The sequence below is a fragment of the Podarcis vaucheri genome (genome assembly GCF_965113315.1).
Source record: "Podarcis vaucheri genome assembly, chromosome: 8".
Lineage (NCBI taxonomy): Eukaryota > Metazoa > Chordata > Lepidosauria > Squamata > Lacertidae > Podarcis > Podarcis vaucheri.
Window position 1 is genome coordinate 49,133,735 of NC_138766.1, and position 17,861 is coordinate 49,151,595.

The following is a 17,861-nucleotide window of genomic DNA, read 5'->3' on the forward strand; positions in this document are numbered from 1 at the left end:
AGAAATTTAAAATGGACTGCTAGGGAAAGAAAGTCTAAATGAACGTTGCCCTTATTGTTATATAGTTCCTAAAGTTCAGGACAATATTCTCTTCCCAGTAAGTTGTCACGCTACTTGGAAGGCCCTTAGTCAGAAGTCTTATGACTGGGTAATTGACAAAATAGAATGTCATGTCCAGGAAATACAGAATGAGGGCATGGAGATTCCATGCAACTGCAAAATGAAAACAGGCTCTCATATAAGAATGCTGTTTTGTCTCAGCCATTGGTTTTTCCATCCCAAGGTGGGAACTAGAAAGCCTCCACCCACAATTTTTGGGTGGTTGTAGTAGCAGGACATTAATTGTGGTCATTCTGGCAATTCCGAGGGCTCGCGCGAGAGAGAGGCAGGCTAAGCTCTTATTTCAAGTTGGACTTTGGATATATAGAGAAGCGGCAGTACTCACTGCTTCTTTGTAGTTCTAAACCCCATACTTAAGAAAGAGGCTAATTATTTCCCTCTCTCCAAGTTCCCTGGTATGGCAGAAGACTTTACAAAAGTTTAGGGGCCCCATCTCTCCTGCCCAACACAAAGTGTCCTCTCCCACCTCAAAATTATACAATATGTGAAGCAAGCCTTTGCTGTATGCTAGACAACCTGGAGCAGTAAGACAGTTGTGGGTTACCATTGGCCCTCCAAATAGGCCCATTTGGACTAACATGCTCTCACCCCCCCCCCAAGCAGTGTGGTGGGAAGATAAATAATAGGACTTCTATAAAATTGCTGAAATTAGGATAACTAATCTCATTCATTTTACTATCTTAACTATTCAACCACTAATATGCTTTAGGGTGAACTGATTCAATAAACATTTTGCAAAGCTTAAAAAACCCACCCTTTCCTGGTTTAATACCCCACCTCCCTGAATGCAATAAAGAAATTCTGGCCATGAGGCAGTTTAAAGTCTTTATTAATAGCAATTAAATTATTCAGTTAACACTATACTTCCAAACAGCAATTAAATTATACAAGAGCAGCAAGCCCTCTGGAATTTATGTACTCAGTTTTATACAAATATATAATCCCATAAAGTTTAATGTACCCCAAACAAAGGGGTAAATCTGCTGTGTACAGTAGTTTCAGAGCTGCCTTGCTGGCTTTGAAATGCGCACAACTTCCTTTGAGAGTTTGCTTTTGACAGCAAATACCCAGATACATTTGAAATATCCATGCTGTTGCTTAGGACCAGTTCCTCCCACCTATGATAGTGCTGAGCACGTCTTAAGTGCATTGCAGATTAAAAAAAAAATACTTCATTTTAGTTAAATTCTTAAAGATTTAAATGGCTCTTAATTCCATAAAGATTTGAGCATGGTAATAAAAGTTGTAAGAGCAAATTCAAAACACTGCACTAAACATGGAATAGACATTTCTGAGTATTTTATACCAGTTAATCCTACTTAGTATCTTGAGATGAATGGGAAGGGCAGGCTGGTGCAGAGAGAGTAACATTTTGAGGCTAATAATCTATAATCCAGTATTTTATGAAGTAATGGAACGTCACTTTCAGAAAGTTGGGTAATTCTTCTCAAGAGTGGCATGCCCTTCTCTGCCTCCAAGCCATGGTAGTATTGCATTTCCCGAGTGTGCTTTTGATATTTGTTTCATAAGAGGCTTCAAATTTCCATTATGTGAGCAGATTATCACTGACCAAAGAGAAAGACAGAAAACCCAAAGGGTTTCTATTTTCTATTTGACCTGGGTGGGACGGAACATGAGTTGCACTGTTTCTTCAGCAAATATAGGTAATGCTCTTCCTCCCTGTAACGGATGTGGTGTATGCATATTATACATGGTTTAATATAGGGGAGTGGACAAAATCTCCTCCCAATAATCTTGTGCTACCATAATTGCTGCAGAAGCTGCTGAATAGTACATTCAATTAAAATTCAGAGCTGGGTTTTTTTCTAAGAGTACAGGAACAAAGGAAAACACTGAAAACTGATTAAGACTTGTTTGTGTTAGTCTCAGACTTCCCGATGCAGTTTAATAAATATCAGGCAAGCTGAAATAGTTTCTGTCCCAGTAGTTCCCAGAGTAAAGCCAGTCATGCCCACTGGTGTATGGATTCAGCCCTTGATGGAACCACCTGAAAAGGAGGGAGAAAGGTCATATGCTTTTGAACATAGTATCTATATTCCAGTCAATGTATGCTTGAGCTGCCATATATATTCTAGAAACAATGGAAGTGCAATACAATTATCTTCCTCGCTATCTACTTGAGCCACTGTTTTCCCTGCTTACTACGTTTTGATCCAACCGAGAGAATGGGGAAATTAATTACATTTATCACTGAGTGAGAAACACAATTAGGAGGCAACTGTTCTGTGGCCTCATTTCAGGGATGGGTCCAAGTATTTTTGTTCGTTCCTTTAGGGGAGACAGCTCTCAGCCAGAAGACTATAGTGGGCGGGCCAGCTTTCCTTCCTTCCTCTCAGCCTTCCTTTCCACTCCCACGCACCTGCTCAGAGGGCGTGGAGACAAAAGGGTCATGTAAGGACACATGACAACTGATAATTATGTGATCCTGGAAGCTGGTCCTCCTTTTGCAGGTTAGTTACATGCCTATCAGTCCAGCTTTCAAAATTTAACAACTAGCAAATTTAATTGAAGCAAGCACCCAAAACAGCCCTGGAAAGAGAGGTGAGCTTCAGTTTCTTATGTCGCTGTGAAAAGGGTAAAAAACCAAAAAACAACAACAGACACTGCTTTTTTTTAACAAACCAAAAAACAGAGGTGTTCATTATGAAAAAGAGAAGGTGACAGGAGGTAGGTAGCACTGTCGCTGCAACACTCTAGCCATCTTGCAATGGTCCTTCAATCAATGGCTCAGTTTAGTGTAGAAAGACAATACATAAGCCCCAGTTTATGAAGCCAAGAACAAGTGCTGGAACCAAGTGCTCCTCCCACCTCCTTGTGTGCTAGCCCTGCCATTTATTCCTGGCTTGTACTAAGGCACAGTTCTGCAGCTGGGACATGAGGAAGACTGGCATAATACAAGCCAAGAATGAAGCAATGCACATCAGGGGAGTTGCATGGCAGGACACTTCTTAAAGCTAGAAAAGACTGTCCAAACTGGTCCAATAAGCATGAGGGTGCTAGGAATAGGCAGAAGTGAGTACATACATACATACATACTGCAAATAATCCAATATAAATTGTTGGGTACATTTACTATTCTACCGCACCTTGTGCAAACTGAGTTTATATGATCATTTAACAGGGAAGAAAAGTCGACAGTGAGTTTTAACACTATCATCCCTCCTCTGGTGAAGAATTACTGTATATACAACCCCACATCCATGTTTTGAAGGTTAGGTTTTGATTGTACTTCACAAAATTTGACAAATTGGATGTATTAAAAAGAATTGACAGGTAAGGAGAGAATCATCATATGGAGATTAAAATTCTTTCCATGATGGTATAAACTCACCCTTAAACTACCAAACAATCTTAAAAATTATGATACTGGAAAAGAATATATGCCTCTGCCTTTCCTTCCCAGGTACATCTTAGGAAACCCTGGACATTAACATTCAATGTCTATTTAAATATTAAGCATCAAGTTTACCAGAACTGCTAAGAATAACACTCCCCCCCCCCAATAAATAAAAACCCAAAATCAGAATAGTCAATTTGGGTAAGTTGGAAAGCCGACAGAATTCTAATAAGAGGACCAAATTCATATTTCGAGTATCACTAATTTATAGGAACTGGAAACAATTTCAAGCCTTAAAATGCAAAGCCAAACATGTTAGGAAAGCAAGCAAAAAAAGTATCAGAAAAGGTCAAACCTGGGTCCCTGGGCCACTGGCTGACTTTTAAAAAGAGACAAAACATAATGCAACTTACAGCAACAATAAGACATTTGAATGAGCAAACCATGAAGGAAATAAAGTGTAGAGTCTAGTGCCTGTTGGCAGCTAGCACATGTCCCCTACTTGGCATAAGTATTTTTATGAAGGCAACATTTGGAAGTTTGTGTAAAAGCTATTATGCACAGACTGCTCAGTAGCTTCTGATCGAAGAATACACAATGACACTGCCAAGTCTGGAGCCAGAGGAAACTTTCAGAAGCTTCTAAAGTTTTAATTCCTAACATACAGCTTAGTTTGTTCTCAGTATAGAGGTACTTGATTTCTAAATAGAAACCATGTCTGGCAGCAACAGGACAAAAAGTATCTGAGAAAAGGTTCCTGATGATGAATATTCAAACTGGCAGCTGAGCTTGGAGGGAAGTGTCACTTTCTCATTCTGTTTCCTTCAACTATGTTCCTGGGACTCAAAACCAGCATGAGGAAGTGTGCATGTTCCCCCTGAAAAGCTTGTACTGCAAGTACCTTGCAGGAGGGATCAAAGGCATCTGACTTTCTGTGGTTGCAGCAGAGCCTTTCCCAGTCTGCTGCCCTCCATAGATTGGGCTCCAACTGCAATGTGGAGTCAGCCCCAACCAGGATGGGAATTTTCAAACCATGGCAAGACGCCCCCCCAGAAGAATCACTGCACATAACAGTTTTCACCAGAGTACTAGGATACCCAGCATTATGGCAAGTTATCACAGGGTGCAATTTCTAGCAATTCTCTGCATAATGTTTGTAACATATGGTAGGCATTTAGGAGCACTGAGCAATTCCATGTAAAAATACAGCTTCTGTAGAAATAAATGCATAATTCAAAGTAAAGCATAATACAGCATGTTATCCGTCTGTCTCTTTACAAGGAGTTCACTGTGTTAATAGTATAATATACAGGAGTCATGGTCCACCATTCACTCTGTTCACATTCTCTGTTCACAGTTAAAACATAGGACCGGAATTCTAAAATGGCATTTACTGTTGTTGTTTTTTAAAAAACAATCTCACAATCTCCCTGCTAAAAATGTAGAGTGGGGCAATGAAGAGGAATAATCCCAGCAACGGGGAAAAACACTTCCACTGGGAATCCATTCTGTCCCTGTTCACACCAACGCACTTGGCTGTTTACCAGGGATAATAAAAGTAGCCCAGAACACAGTCAAGCATTCATGTCCCATTAAAATCAACAATGTATCATTGTCCTAGCTACCCACTGATTTTTTTAAAAAGACTTGCTTGTCCCAATTCTGATTTTTACTACACACTGACCAATGCAGTAGAAAGTTTGCATTTCTGAAACAGATATGATTTGATGCACTGCCCTATTCAGAGGCTGGAAGACCCTGTTGTTGCCTTCTGTGAGAAAGGTAAGGTCTGGGAGGTAGTTTGCCTCATTTAGAAAATTAGTACTTTGCCATGTGGCAGGCCTCGTTTCCCACAATGACTATTGATGTGCCTTAAAGCAGCTCATATTGCAAAACCTTGCCTTTAGCTTGCATTAAACATGCAATTTCACAATTTATTTTTACAAGCCAGAAATCTTTGTCACTCATAACTTCAGCTGTTTTATTTCAGAAGCAATTCATCCCATCACATTCTTTGCACAATAGTCTAGGGTTATTTGGGTTCATTGACCTGTTTGCAAAGCAACTGAAACACCCTGCTGAATTTAATTATACTGAAGAAACAGCAACAGTACCTAAAACAATTAAACGGATTTTAAATATGGACATGAATTTGAACCAAGAATTGAATGTTTTCATAATTTGGGCTATCAAGCCTCTTAGCCTGCCTGATATATACAGTACTTTCTAATTTTAGGAAAACTTTTTTTCATCCTGGAGTTTCCAATGCAACTAGATGAACTTGTATTGAAGTGTTTTGATGTGTTTTCATCCCTACTTAGCAGTATTTAAATCTCCCAATTATGAGATTTCTGGCTGAACTATTTTTTAAAAAAAATACAGCCACTGGAGCAACTGAATATTTAATACATGATTACTTTAGTGTTCTACCATTATAAAGCACAAAATTGCATCACTTTTTAATATTGACACTATCTGTCCTATCAGTATAACATCTGTGTAAAAGGACCAGAATGTGAGGTGTAAGTGGCAAAAATTTCAAATGAAAACTAATAAAAAGAACAATAGTTCAAAAAAAAATTGGAATCATTTCTCCAGTTTTAGAAAGTGTTGCTTACTGGCAAATAATAATAATAAAAGGTATTTTAAAGTCCTATTTGGGGGGACTGAAATGGCATCACAACCATTGTTATTTGTGAACATGTCCACAATAAAGGTATGTGAATTTCTACCATTATGAAAGAAACACGCATGGAATATTAAATGTGGCAAAGAAACAGTCTATTTGACATCTGTATTTAGCACCAAAATCACCTTGTATGGACTGTGTATACAAGAGTGTGAGCCTGCTTCCTTCAAGTTGGTATAATGTTGCATGTACTTCACAAGCACAATAATCAAGTTCAATATGTTTTTACAATCAGAAGTTGTGGTTTAAATGCCTTTTTAAGAATGGGAGTGTAGGCTGCATTTCACAAGGTAACTTTACAGCCCTATCATTCAACTTGCCCTGAGACACATTTCAAACCAACTTAAATTGTAAAGATTATTAAAAAAAACCTTAACACTAGGCTGTCCATGTATGTATGTCCACACAGATGCATGTATGTTCACAGGCAATGCATGTCTTTTACAATGAGGGAATGCAGACCTCATGTTTTCATGGAATATGGGTGGAAGTATTACATGTGTACAGTGTTTGCTCGAGGTATGCACCTATTGGAGACTCAAGTGGAAAAGCACACCGATGAGTGCCGAGACTTAAAAATTGCACAAAAACCACAAACCCACTCTGAGCTTGAAGCTACTTCACAAGTTCAAAATGCAGACTCGTTGCATTTATTGGATATGAATTCCAAATTTTAAATTTCAAGACAGAATTGTACCAAAATTCCATTTCATCAGACTTCTTCGCAATTGTAATCCCACTCCTGTCCCAGAATCATTTAACTTGCTTGGGATACAACAGAGTATTCAACGGGAGAGTTTCCAAGTCTGCCTACCCTTAATGTTTTCAATCAAACACTGCTGGAGAGACACAGGAGGTCAAAAGTACCCTTCTTTCTAAATTCCCCTGGGACCAGCTACAAATTACTTCTGAGTCCCCACTGCTGGCCTAAAAATGCTAGGGATTTTCACAGACTCCAGTGTGTGGCTGTACTGGAAATAATTTGTTTACCTCGTTCATAAGTCTAATTCCAAGGGGCTACTGCTAAACCTAAGCGCTTTTGAAAGCTTTAACACGGGCAAAAAATCTAGTGAGTAATGACTGAAAGGAGCAGAAGTAAGTAGTTAAATGGCTGTTGTAAAATATAAGGCCTCTTTCGAAAATGATGGTGCAGTGAGTTTTCAGACTATGAGCAATTTGAAATGGCAAAGCACTGCAGCACATAAGCAGTGGACATGTGTAGTATTGCCAGGCACTCCCAAGTATGCAGACATTTAAAAAGAGAGTTAGAAAAAGCATTTGTAAACTATTAAATCAAGTGCTTTAGCCCCCAGTTTACTGACCTTGTCTTCCAGTCTTCCTCTGACTTTGACCTGTTTTTACGAGCAGCTCTTTGTTTTTCTTCAAGCCTCTTCTTTTCTTCACTTGCTACATCTATCAAGAGACAGACAGAGAAAAGGCTGGATCCAACTGAAACCTACGGAAGAATACTCCCAATAGCTGGAATAGTGCTATGTCAGTGACGGGGGTAGAATTTTAATGCCGTTTTGGTTGGCACAACTAGAATCTTGAGGTTTTTGTGCAGTGGTGTGAACTGGTAGATCATTCAAACACCAGCTTCACTGTAATATTTCCCATGCTCCCAAATAATGGGACTAACTAAGAAATGATGTAAGATAACAGACATGTAAGGTACATTAACTAAGGGCATGAGCAAACAGGACTTCACCTTCCTCTTATCCCCACCTATAGCACCTCTCATGCCTTCAAACTCTGCTTCAGGTGGTGTCCCCCCCAACCCCCCAGAGCAGATTTTGAGGGTGTACAAAAGGCTGCCACAAGGGAGGTGAAGTCATATTATGGGAGCAAAGCGATAGTGTTACGTGCAGTGATAGTGTTGGATACAACCCTGACATTGCAGCATTTTCACATATTCTTTGCTGCTGTAAATTTACATTGGAAATCAACTGAAATTTGTTAATATATCGAGTTTGCATTTGTGTAAAGTAAAGTCTGAGTAATTTTGATGGTATTGCTACAAAATCAGAAACCAGCTCCTGATAAAAGTTGACACTGTGAGAAAGGACAAGCTGAAACTCATATTCATACGGCAAAATTTTCATTTATATAAAATCAACGACAAAACTGAGAACCATTGCACGAGGAGGAGCTGCCTTGCTAGCTGTAGAAGGGGAATGTCAGATGTAAATATTCTTTAAAAGTTAGCATCAGATTACTATTTATATCACTAACAGGCATTCCTTTGCAAGGGACTCTGTAAAATTTGATTGCTAAAACAAATCTATACATAAAAAGTATGTCCTATAAAATGAAGCATTTGGATATATATTTTTTTAAAAATTCAGCTAGCCCTTTAAATTACCTATGTCACCATTTTCCATAGCTCTTATATCTGGCCTTAGCCTGCAGTCCGTTTTAGGAATAACACTTTCCATTTCTTCATCCAATTCATTCAAAGCCATAGCAAAAGTAGTGAAGTTGTACATCTGAAAAACAACAAAGAGCTTTTTGAATGTTCTTTTATTTTTATGAGCAAGTACCAGCTGTTAATAGGCTTATACATTCTCAGAGGAAGTATCCAACTGAGTTTCTCAAGGGATCAGTCTTGGGGCCTTTTATTCAATGTTTTCATTACAGTGACCTTGGGGAAAGGAGTATGTTCATGAAATGAACAGGTATCATCAAATTATCTAAGTGGCCTTTCAAACAGAAAACAGATGGGATTTTGTGCAGGACGAACTAGAAGACTACAAGAACTGGAATGGGATCAATGGAAAAGGATCAATGTCAACATAACAAAAAGTGTTAAGCTGCATGATGAAGGACAGGTTTGTTTTATTTGCTCATCAATTGGAACAACAGGCAAGGGAATATTTCAGAACTTGGATCACCACAATATGATTATGGGGAGTATAGGCTCCAATGTGATTGCAAACATTTACTAGTATTAAATGCTGAGAATGTAATGGTATATAAATAATAGGGGTAGGGATTAATTGAAACTAATTGATATCCAACTCTCCATGTTAAATAGATAGAATTCTAATTGGGCCTAAAGAGCAAAAAAAGAGGCAGACAAGTTTTTTTGACAAGTATGCCACAATTCCAAGTATACAATATATATTCTGACATGCGCTGCGGTATATGTGTTGAGGAAGCAAGAGTCTAAAGTTTATATTCTGCCATAAAAGCTCTCAGGGAGGATCACAATACGCAAAAAAACATTAAACTGGTACTGGAGGAGACTCTTGAGAGTCCCATGGACTGCAAGAAGATCAAACCTATCCATTCTTAAGGAAATCAGCCCTGAGTGCTCACTGGAAGGACAGATCCTGAAGCTGAGGCTCCAATACTTTGGCCACCTCATGAGAAGAGAAGACTCCCTGGAGTCTTCCTGATGTTGGGAAAGATTGAGGGCACAAGGAGAAGGGGACGACAGAGGACAAGATGGTTGGACAGTGTTCTTGAAGCTACCAGCATGAGTTTGACCAAACTGCGGGAGGCAGTGGAAGATAGGAGTGTCTGGCGTGCTCTTGTCCATGGGGTCATGAAGAGTTGGACACGACTAAACAACAATAGAAATCCCAAATTTATACAATGCTTTCCAAGAACAAAACTATAATTCTGCTAATACACATCCCTTGTGCTAGTGAAACAGGAGCACTGGATCCCGCCTTGTGTCTAGGTAGGAAGGGGGTAGCCTTGCTCATGTTTGCTATGGAAAGAGAAAAGGCTAACTAAACCTTAAGGGTTTTATCAAAAGAATTCTACACTGATAAGAATAATCCTGTCTTTTACAAATGTTACACAACACACAGTAATGGAGGTGCTAAGAGGTTGAGGAAGGTACAGCGAGAGGATCAAATTTAACTGCCAGACACCTAATTGTAACCTGAATTTTGTTTTCCTGAAATGGAGGCACGAGCTGGTGCAAAGTTATCCGTATTCTCTCCTCTCTTCACCTACACACCCTTTAACCCAGGCAACATGAGATAGACCTCACTCTTACATATACAAAGAAATGCAAATCCATGCAGCACATGTGCATGAGACAGAGCAACACACTGACAAAATGCAGTGTCTTGGTCAAGGTTCCTCACCTGTGTTGAATTAGAAGGCCTTGGGGCTATCCTCCATAACAACACACTTCCAGGTATAACGCACACACTTTCACAATCTGGCAAGGGTATCTCATCTGGTTCATCAGAACTGCCCATCTATAAGAAGAAAGTAAAATGAAAAACAAGAACCTGCAAACTAGCTCTAGTAGTTAAAAGAGGCAGCAGAATTAGGCACAGATGGAATATACATATCATATATCTATATATATCATCTATATACAGTGGTACCTCGGGTTACATACGCTTCGGGTTACATACGCTTCAGGTTACAGACCCAGAAATAGTACCTTGGGTTAAGAACTTTGCCTCAGGATGAGAACAGAAATTGGGCAGCAGCGGCGTGGCTGCAGCAGGAGGTGCCATTAGCTAAAGTGGTGCTTCAGGTTAAGAACAGTTTCAGGTTAAGAACGGACTACTGGAATGAATTAAGTACTGAACCCGAGGTACCACTATATATATATATCTCCAACCTTTCAAAAAACAAACAAAGGTATTTACAGATACATGGTCAAAATGGAGACCATTTTGGACAACATGGGAGTTAACATTTAATAATTCCCAAATACTCTGCACAAGGAGAGGGAGGGAGGGATCATTCTCAGACATGTCACTTGTTTGGACCACCCTGGAACATCCATAGGCAATAAGGAATTCCATGTCAGCAGGTGAGTAAGATGGCGGATGAGGGATGAAGCAATCTGTCCCCTACTCTGCTTGCCCACTTTCTTTCTGTGCTGGATGGAGAAGGCAGTATGCGCTGCCCTCTGCAGCCAACACAAAACCATGTTGGCTGGTGAAGGAGGAATGGAGAGAAGGCTTTGTTTCTTACTGATCTGCCTAACAAGCAGCTTAGCAGAATCGCATTTCCTCTCCACAGGCTAGTAAGATACCTGGCCTTATATACAAGCCTGCATTAGAAAACGTATGCTTCGATGAAAAGGTGTTCTAGAAATACATGCTAGATTCGGAATAACCTAGTTTTTATTTTAGGATCTTGAGAAATGCAGCAAAACCAGCCTGCATATAGTATGCTACACTAAGATGAATGTTGTCAAAAGGTTCATGTGGATACTTTTCAGCCCCATTAAGGCACAAGTGAGCCATCTGTGGGCCACATCCTATGTGCCACACCACAAGCTTGAGAGGAGAGAGAAAACATGTATCCTATCTACTTATTGCTTTGGTCAGTCCATTGACCCATTATGCAGCCCCTCACTACCCCCCAAGGTAATGTGGTCCTTCATCCCAAAACTGATGCCTAGTCCTCCGTTAAATAGTGATGATTTCCCAAAATGCTCCCCAGGTAGTCTTGCCATCCAGGCATCAACAAGACCTGCTTAAATAAGTTAACGCTTCATGTGCTTTCCAACTACACCTAGTCCCAGTGGTGTGATAACTAACCAATCATGTAAATGACGGGGGCAAATATTAATTGTATAGGTACTATGGATATACGACTGAATTATCTCTTGACCTGCCCTGCTTGCGAACGTTTTGCTGAGGGTTGGCAACAGAAAGCTGGACAAGAGGGTAACCTCTGGCCCTCCAGAAGTTGCTGGATTACAATTCCCGTCATCTCTGACCACTGGTCATTCTGGCTCTGACTGATGGGAATCGAATCCAACAACGTATGGAGGGCAGCAGGCTCTCCCCCACCCTTCCCCCGAGACAAACCTTTGATCTGATCAAGTCAATTCCTTGGTGTGTTTTTTTATTTTAAAAAAATCCAGTTCGTATGCAATTGGGGGCAAGGGAAATAAATGTGCAGACTGCCTGGGGGAAATTGTCTACATCTTTTATGTTTGAGTGTATGCAAATTTACAAAACCATAGATTGTTAAAAGGAAGAAATTGCCAGGAGCAAAGCTCTGTTTTGTTGTTTTCCTTTTCTCCCCTTCAACCATGCATGTCTCTTCCCTTTCCTGTTTCTTAATTGGCTTTTTAAACCTTCTTTACTGTTCTATGTCCTGTGCGCCAGCTTTATTGGATCTTAGTGTGAGATAAAGATTGTGGCCCAAGCTATTCAATTCTCCTTTTGAGCATGTGAAGCCAGAACTCTCTAGAAGGGACTTGGAAGTATCTCAGCTTCAAATTCTTGCCATTAATAAATCTGCTATTATCCAATTCCATCTTCCTTGTAAATTTCACATATCTACAAGCCAAAGCAAGGCTCCATATATTTAAGCATTTTGTATTTTGCACCACAGCACCAGCCATCTTCTGCATAACCAGAGTTTGCTAGTAACACAAGAGGCATATACGAATGGTATGTTTTTCTTGTTTGCTCTTCCTGTCCCCCTGGGCCCTTCACAGGGCTGCCTCTCAAAGACTGCAGTAGATCTCTAGAGCCTTTCCATACTCCTGATAATAAGTGAAGTAAGCTGCGTTACAGGTAGCAATTCATGTGAATCACTACTGGAGCATTCTGAAATTATAAACATTAAGCGTGTACCAGAATTGGTATCTCTCACACACAAACTTAAGGGAAAGATCCAACCAAAATTAAACATGTGCTAAAATGTCTCCCAACTTTAGTTGCAACAATCCCTATGTTTTGGTGAGTAAAAATTAGTTTATCTTCACCTTGAATAATTTGAAGGTCTTTAAAAAGGTATGAGCTCCTTCCATGGGGCTGATCAACCCAAGAGCAGGCGCCACCATTTGCAATTGTGTGTACGAAGCCACACACACCCCTTAGAAAAAGAGAGAGACTCCCACAAACTTTTCATGGCAGCCTACCTTCCCCGCAATTTTATGTTGTCTGCAAAAATCAATCCAAGGAGAGGAGACAACATCACCAATGTGATGAAGTTTAAAGAGCTTTTGTCTATTGAAAGCATTTTTTATATACCTCTGTAATTACAGGACTATAAGATGCTGCCATCTCCATAAAAACAAGAAATAGGACCATTAACCAAAGTTTAATCCACCATAGGTTATGATGCCAGGAACGTATGTCAGGCCTGAGAACTCCTCCCCTAAAGGAGTTTACAGTAAAGATTCTGACTTGTTAATAATAATAATAATAATAATAATAATAATAATAATAATAATAATAATTTTATTTATGCCCTGCCCATCTGGGTGGTTTTCCTCAGCCATTCTGGATGGCTCCCAACAGAGGACTAAAAACAGAATAAAACTTCAAACATTAAAAACTTCCCTAAACAGGGCTGCCTTCAGATGTCTTCTAAAAGTCAGATAGTTGTTTATGTCGTTGACATTGATGGGATGGGCGCCACTACCGAGAAGGCCCTCTGCCTGGTTCCCCTGTAACCTCACCTTGCAGTGAGGGAACCCGAGTTCTTTGTTGCATATGAAGCAGGGAACTCTAGCTTAATATTGGTAAACTAGAACAGTACATTGGGATGTAACCTAGCTTATTTTCCTGGCTTCTTAACCAATGGTAAGCCAGAGTTCCTTCTGCTTTGACATAACAGGAACCCTTAGCTTAATACAAGCCAATGTGTGCCAAAGCTGGTGCAAGTGAGTGAGAGGCGAGGGCGGTGAGAGAAGAGTGCTTTGGGCCCAGTGTGCTTTCCTCATTTTATAAACCATGGTTTATGGAGCTCTGCAAGATTGTCCAAACTGGGTCACATTGTGAACTAGGCATGCAAAGTCCAAAGGAGAAGAAAAAAAAACATTTTCAGGATTTTTAAAGCACTGAGGAAAACAGGATGGCTGCATAAATCCTTTCAAATCATGAACAATACCATCAGGTATTTAGCTGAGGACATTTTTTACTGCTGTTAGTTTTAAACACACATCACTGTTACCAAGTTACATTTTAATATCAATACCTGCTTGTTGTTTTTCTTCTCTTCTGTGTTCTTCTTGTCATTCTTTTTGTAAGCTTCAAATGTTGCAAGATCAACACTATACAAACACTCAGTCCATTTTCCATAGAGTGCACAAAGTTTCTTTTTGCTGTCAAAGAGCCCCCCCACAAAACAAACAAATTAAGGAACAGCAGAAGTACTGACTTATTATAATATTCAGGTTCACACTCTTAACCACTGGTCTTCAATTGGTTGCTTGGGACTCAATACCGGGTCACGGCATGACCTAAGGTGGGTTGCAACAGCATCTCTTACCACCATAGAACCAGATGGTAGAAAATTAAGAAATGGGTTCTCAGTGCATGTTTGAGTTTAAAGGTGGGTCCTTGATCTGAAAAGGCTGAATGAAGACTATGGCTCTAAACAGAAGTTAAGACACAAAATGCTCAACTCACAGAAGCTAATGAACATCTAAGTCAGGTGTAGGGGACATTTTTCAGAGCCAAAGGAAGCACTATTCTCTCACAAAATTGCATGCCACTGGTGAGCAGGGACAGAGACAAAAGAAGGAAACACAAAGAATGTGACTCTTGCCTTTGTACAGTGAGCTGCATTCTAACGATGCAGAAGTCAGAGGTTCATACACAAGTCTCTCTCCATCCAGGCAGGCAAGGGGCTTTATCACAGTTAAGACCACGTTCTAGCCAGCCCAAAGCACTCAAGGAAATGGGAGCAGGGCCAGTGAGGGGTGTGACCTGAACAAACGCCTGAGGACAAGAGAGGTAGCCTAGAGGGCCAAATCTGCCCCCTGGGGCCTGAGGCTTCTCATCCCTAGTTATGCAACATAATTTAGGCTAATAGCATTTCAGCATTTTTGTAAAAAAAATAAAAATAAATCATCTGCCATCTGCTTTAGAAATATAAGCAGAGAGGCTTGCTTACCTTTTATCCTGAATGTAACCTTCCACTTTGTGCAACTCCTTCCCAAAAAGGCCACAGGGCTTGAAGTTTAACATGCATTTTTCACCAGTTCTGTGGGGGCAGAAAATTTAATTTAGCTCTCATAATTTACACTTTCACATCAAATACTGGCTAAGCCATTTAAAGTACTTCAAGCATGCAAGCTCTGGCTCCTGTAGCGTTCAGCATAATATATGTACTATATCTGCCCTGGGTTTATGAGCTTTACTACTAGGGAGATATTTTGAAAGCGTTAAAGGAAAAAAGAAGCCCTGATCTAATATAAATTAAATACACTGGATCTCTGACCACTGAAAGAGTAACATAATATTCCCTGACACACTCTCTCTCCAGGAACATTTTGGATCTGAGTGATGCAGAGCAGTGCTATTCATGTTGCCTGACAACACCGATTATGCTTTTAATGTTTTCTTATGCATTGGAATTAAGAGTGCATTTTATATCTGTTACAGTATGAGCATGCCACACTTTCAAGCTAAGTAGCAAGTTAAGACTTCCAGCTTACTTGTGATTGGTTATTTCCATATTCCCATACTGCTCAATCCAAAGTTTGCCCACAATAATGTTATGCACACAGCATGTAGGGTTTGTCCATGTGTATGCTTCATTATGTCTGAAAGGGAGCAAAGAGAATAAGCTTAGATTCACAAAACAAAAGTCATCAGAACATGCCTTTAGGTCAAAATCTTTCACGGTGCAAGGAAGCGTAAGCTGATGATTACTTTTCGCTCTCACAATTTTGTAGGCTTTAGCAAATCTTGGCCAGTCAGTCCTACCTTAACTCTCTCCCCAACTCCTGGCCAGATGAATCTAGGTTTCAGGCATGAACCATGAAAGTCTCCTATCCTAAATTGACTTGGAAATCTCTCAAACACATTTAAGACAATCCCAGACTAGCCAACCCTTCTGCACAGGTTTCAAAGACAGGGACTTCAGCAGCTGACCTTGCCTAAGCTCAGTCAAATACCATACTTACAGATGTAGCTCAGTCCATCTGAACTATGACAAGGAAAGAGCTCTGCCCACATCAGATGGGCACACCCATCCTCTGGTTCTCAAAGCTCTGACAGCCAGACATGTGCAGTTTGCCTTCCATCCTTTTACTTATATACCATGCCTGATTGGTTTCATCTCTACAAATGGGGAGGGAGTGTTCAGGTTTAAGGATAGAACAGTAGCTCCCCAAATTTTTTCCCCCCACAGACCACTTGAAAATTGGTGAGCGTCTTGGCTGAGCACTTAATGATTTTTCCATCTGTCTTAGCAATTGTAATGCTTTAGTAAGGATGCCGTATAATTTTCTAATTGTATTTGCATTGTTTTTTTATTTCCTGTATATTGTATTTGATTGTAATCTATAGCATTTAAATTGTAATACAATCAAATACAATATACAGGAAATTTTAAAAAACAATGCAAATACAGTTAAAAATCAGCATTTAACATGATGGGTATGCTGTCTCCCAAGTTCACCAACACAACACAGACCACCTGAACGACCACAGTGTGGGAACCCCCAGTATACATTATACAACACTGCAGTTTACATGCCACTTGCTTTTTGTCTAAGGCAGCCAAAAGGTATCAAACAGATCAACTTACTCAAGAAGTTTCAAAGTTATTATCCCTTTGGGTTCTGCTTCAACACTCTTTCCCCAGAACTTTAGTTTAGGATAAATAGAACCATGAAACACAAAGTCATTGCTCAGTCCTTCAGCATAAAAAGCACTGATTGGTGGGTGATGACTAACTTGCTCCGAAATGAGTCTGAATCCAAGGTCCTCTCTAAACATGGAAAGAAAGTGACAGTTGAGTGATATTTGCAGTTTCTCTACAAAAGGGGATAAAATGAGGCATTGCCGCATCAGCTTTGTACATTAAAAAAGAATCAATGAACAAAATCTTAAATATCTGACATTAACTTTCAATTCTCAATGAGGCAGCCAGTTAAACTGTACTGTAAGTTTGTTACCTGACCAGTTCATACGTCTCTCCAAGTAATGGGTTGAATGGCTTTCCTGTACGTTCCCACTGAGAGGCAACAGCTGAGACAGCAAAGGCAGCTACACACTGTTGAAAAAGCAGTTTGAACTTATATTTATGTTTGTTTAAAGCAGAAAATCTTACCAATTATTTTGTGTGGGGGTTTTTAAAGCACTAACTCTCAGAAAGAGGTAAGCATTCAAGTAGTTAAGTATCATGAAAACACGTAACAAGGAAAAAGTCAATTACAACCACCACTTTAAAAATAGAAAAACCAAAGAGTTAAGCAGTACTGCTTAATGCCAACCTAACAGCTCTGATATTCAATAGCTGGAGGCAAAATTACTTTTATTTCATGCACAACAATGTTCACAACAGTGTTTCAGATGTAATAATAAGCAGCTCTCTTTATCTACCTGCGTGAAACAGTATGCAACATTCAGAGAACACGAGATGCATTTATTTTGAGTAGAGTACCTGCATTCGTTCAACCGGGTCCAAAAGCGAACTGGCCTTATGAATTAAGTATGTATGCTCCATATATTCTGTCAGTCGCTGTAGGAAACTCAGCGGCTCGTTAAAAATTACTGGCATAGTGATCTTCGACAGCTCCTAGCAGAGTGTTAAAAGCATTTATTAAAAATGTTTACATATACTACTGCGCCTTGCCAACATTATGGCTGGTATATGTCTTATCATAAAATACAGCTGGTACATATTGGGGAAGGTAGAGGGTGATATGAAAGGAATGTGGGGGGCAGGAACACTGCCTCCCTTTTAAACAAGAGCCCGTACAGCATGCAGCGGGTAGAGTACTGAAGTTGTATCAGG

At 39.9% G+C, this 17,861-nt stretch overlaps 1 protein-coding gene across 4 annotated transcripts in view; it reads right to left on the bottom strand.

Annotated features, from left to right (window-relative positions):
• Positions 1-932: 932 nt before the first annotated feature.
• Positions 933-17,861, bottom strand: part of OSBPL1A (oxysterol binding protein like 1A) — a 156,156-nt gene continuing 139,227 nt past the window's right edge. For 3 of the 4 annotated variants that reach the window (XM_082234763.1, XM_082234766.1, XM_082234765.1), the window contains exons 19-29: positions 17,508-17,642; positions 17,020-17,117; positions 16,650-16,832; positions 15,553-15,660; positions 15,009-15,098; positions 14,088-14,214; positions 10,268-10,384; positions 8,530-8,653; positions 7,490-7,580; positions 3,834-3,857; positions 933-2,128 (exon numbers count right to left, since the gene is read on the bottom strand). In XM_082234763.1, the coding sequence (XP_082090889.1) occupies positions 2,026-2,128; positions 3,834-3,857; positions 7,490-7,580; positions 8,530-8,653; positions 10,268-10,384; positions 14,088-14,214; positions 15,009-15,098; positions 15,553-15,660; positions 16,650-16,832; positions 17,020-17,117; positions 17,508-17,642 (1,200 nt within the window). In that variant the 3' untranslated portion in view covers positions 933-2,025. The remainder of the gene's footprint in view (positions 2,129-3,833; positions 3,858-7,489; positions 7,581-8,529; positions 8,654-10,267; positions 10,385-14,087; positions 14,215-15,008; positions 15,099-15,552; positions 15,661-16,649; positions 16,833-17,019; positions 17,118-17,507; positions 17,643-17,861) is intronic. The other variant, XM_082234764.1, reaches the window with a different exon arrangement.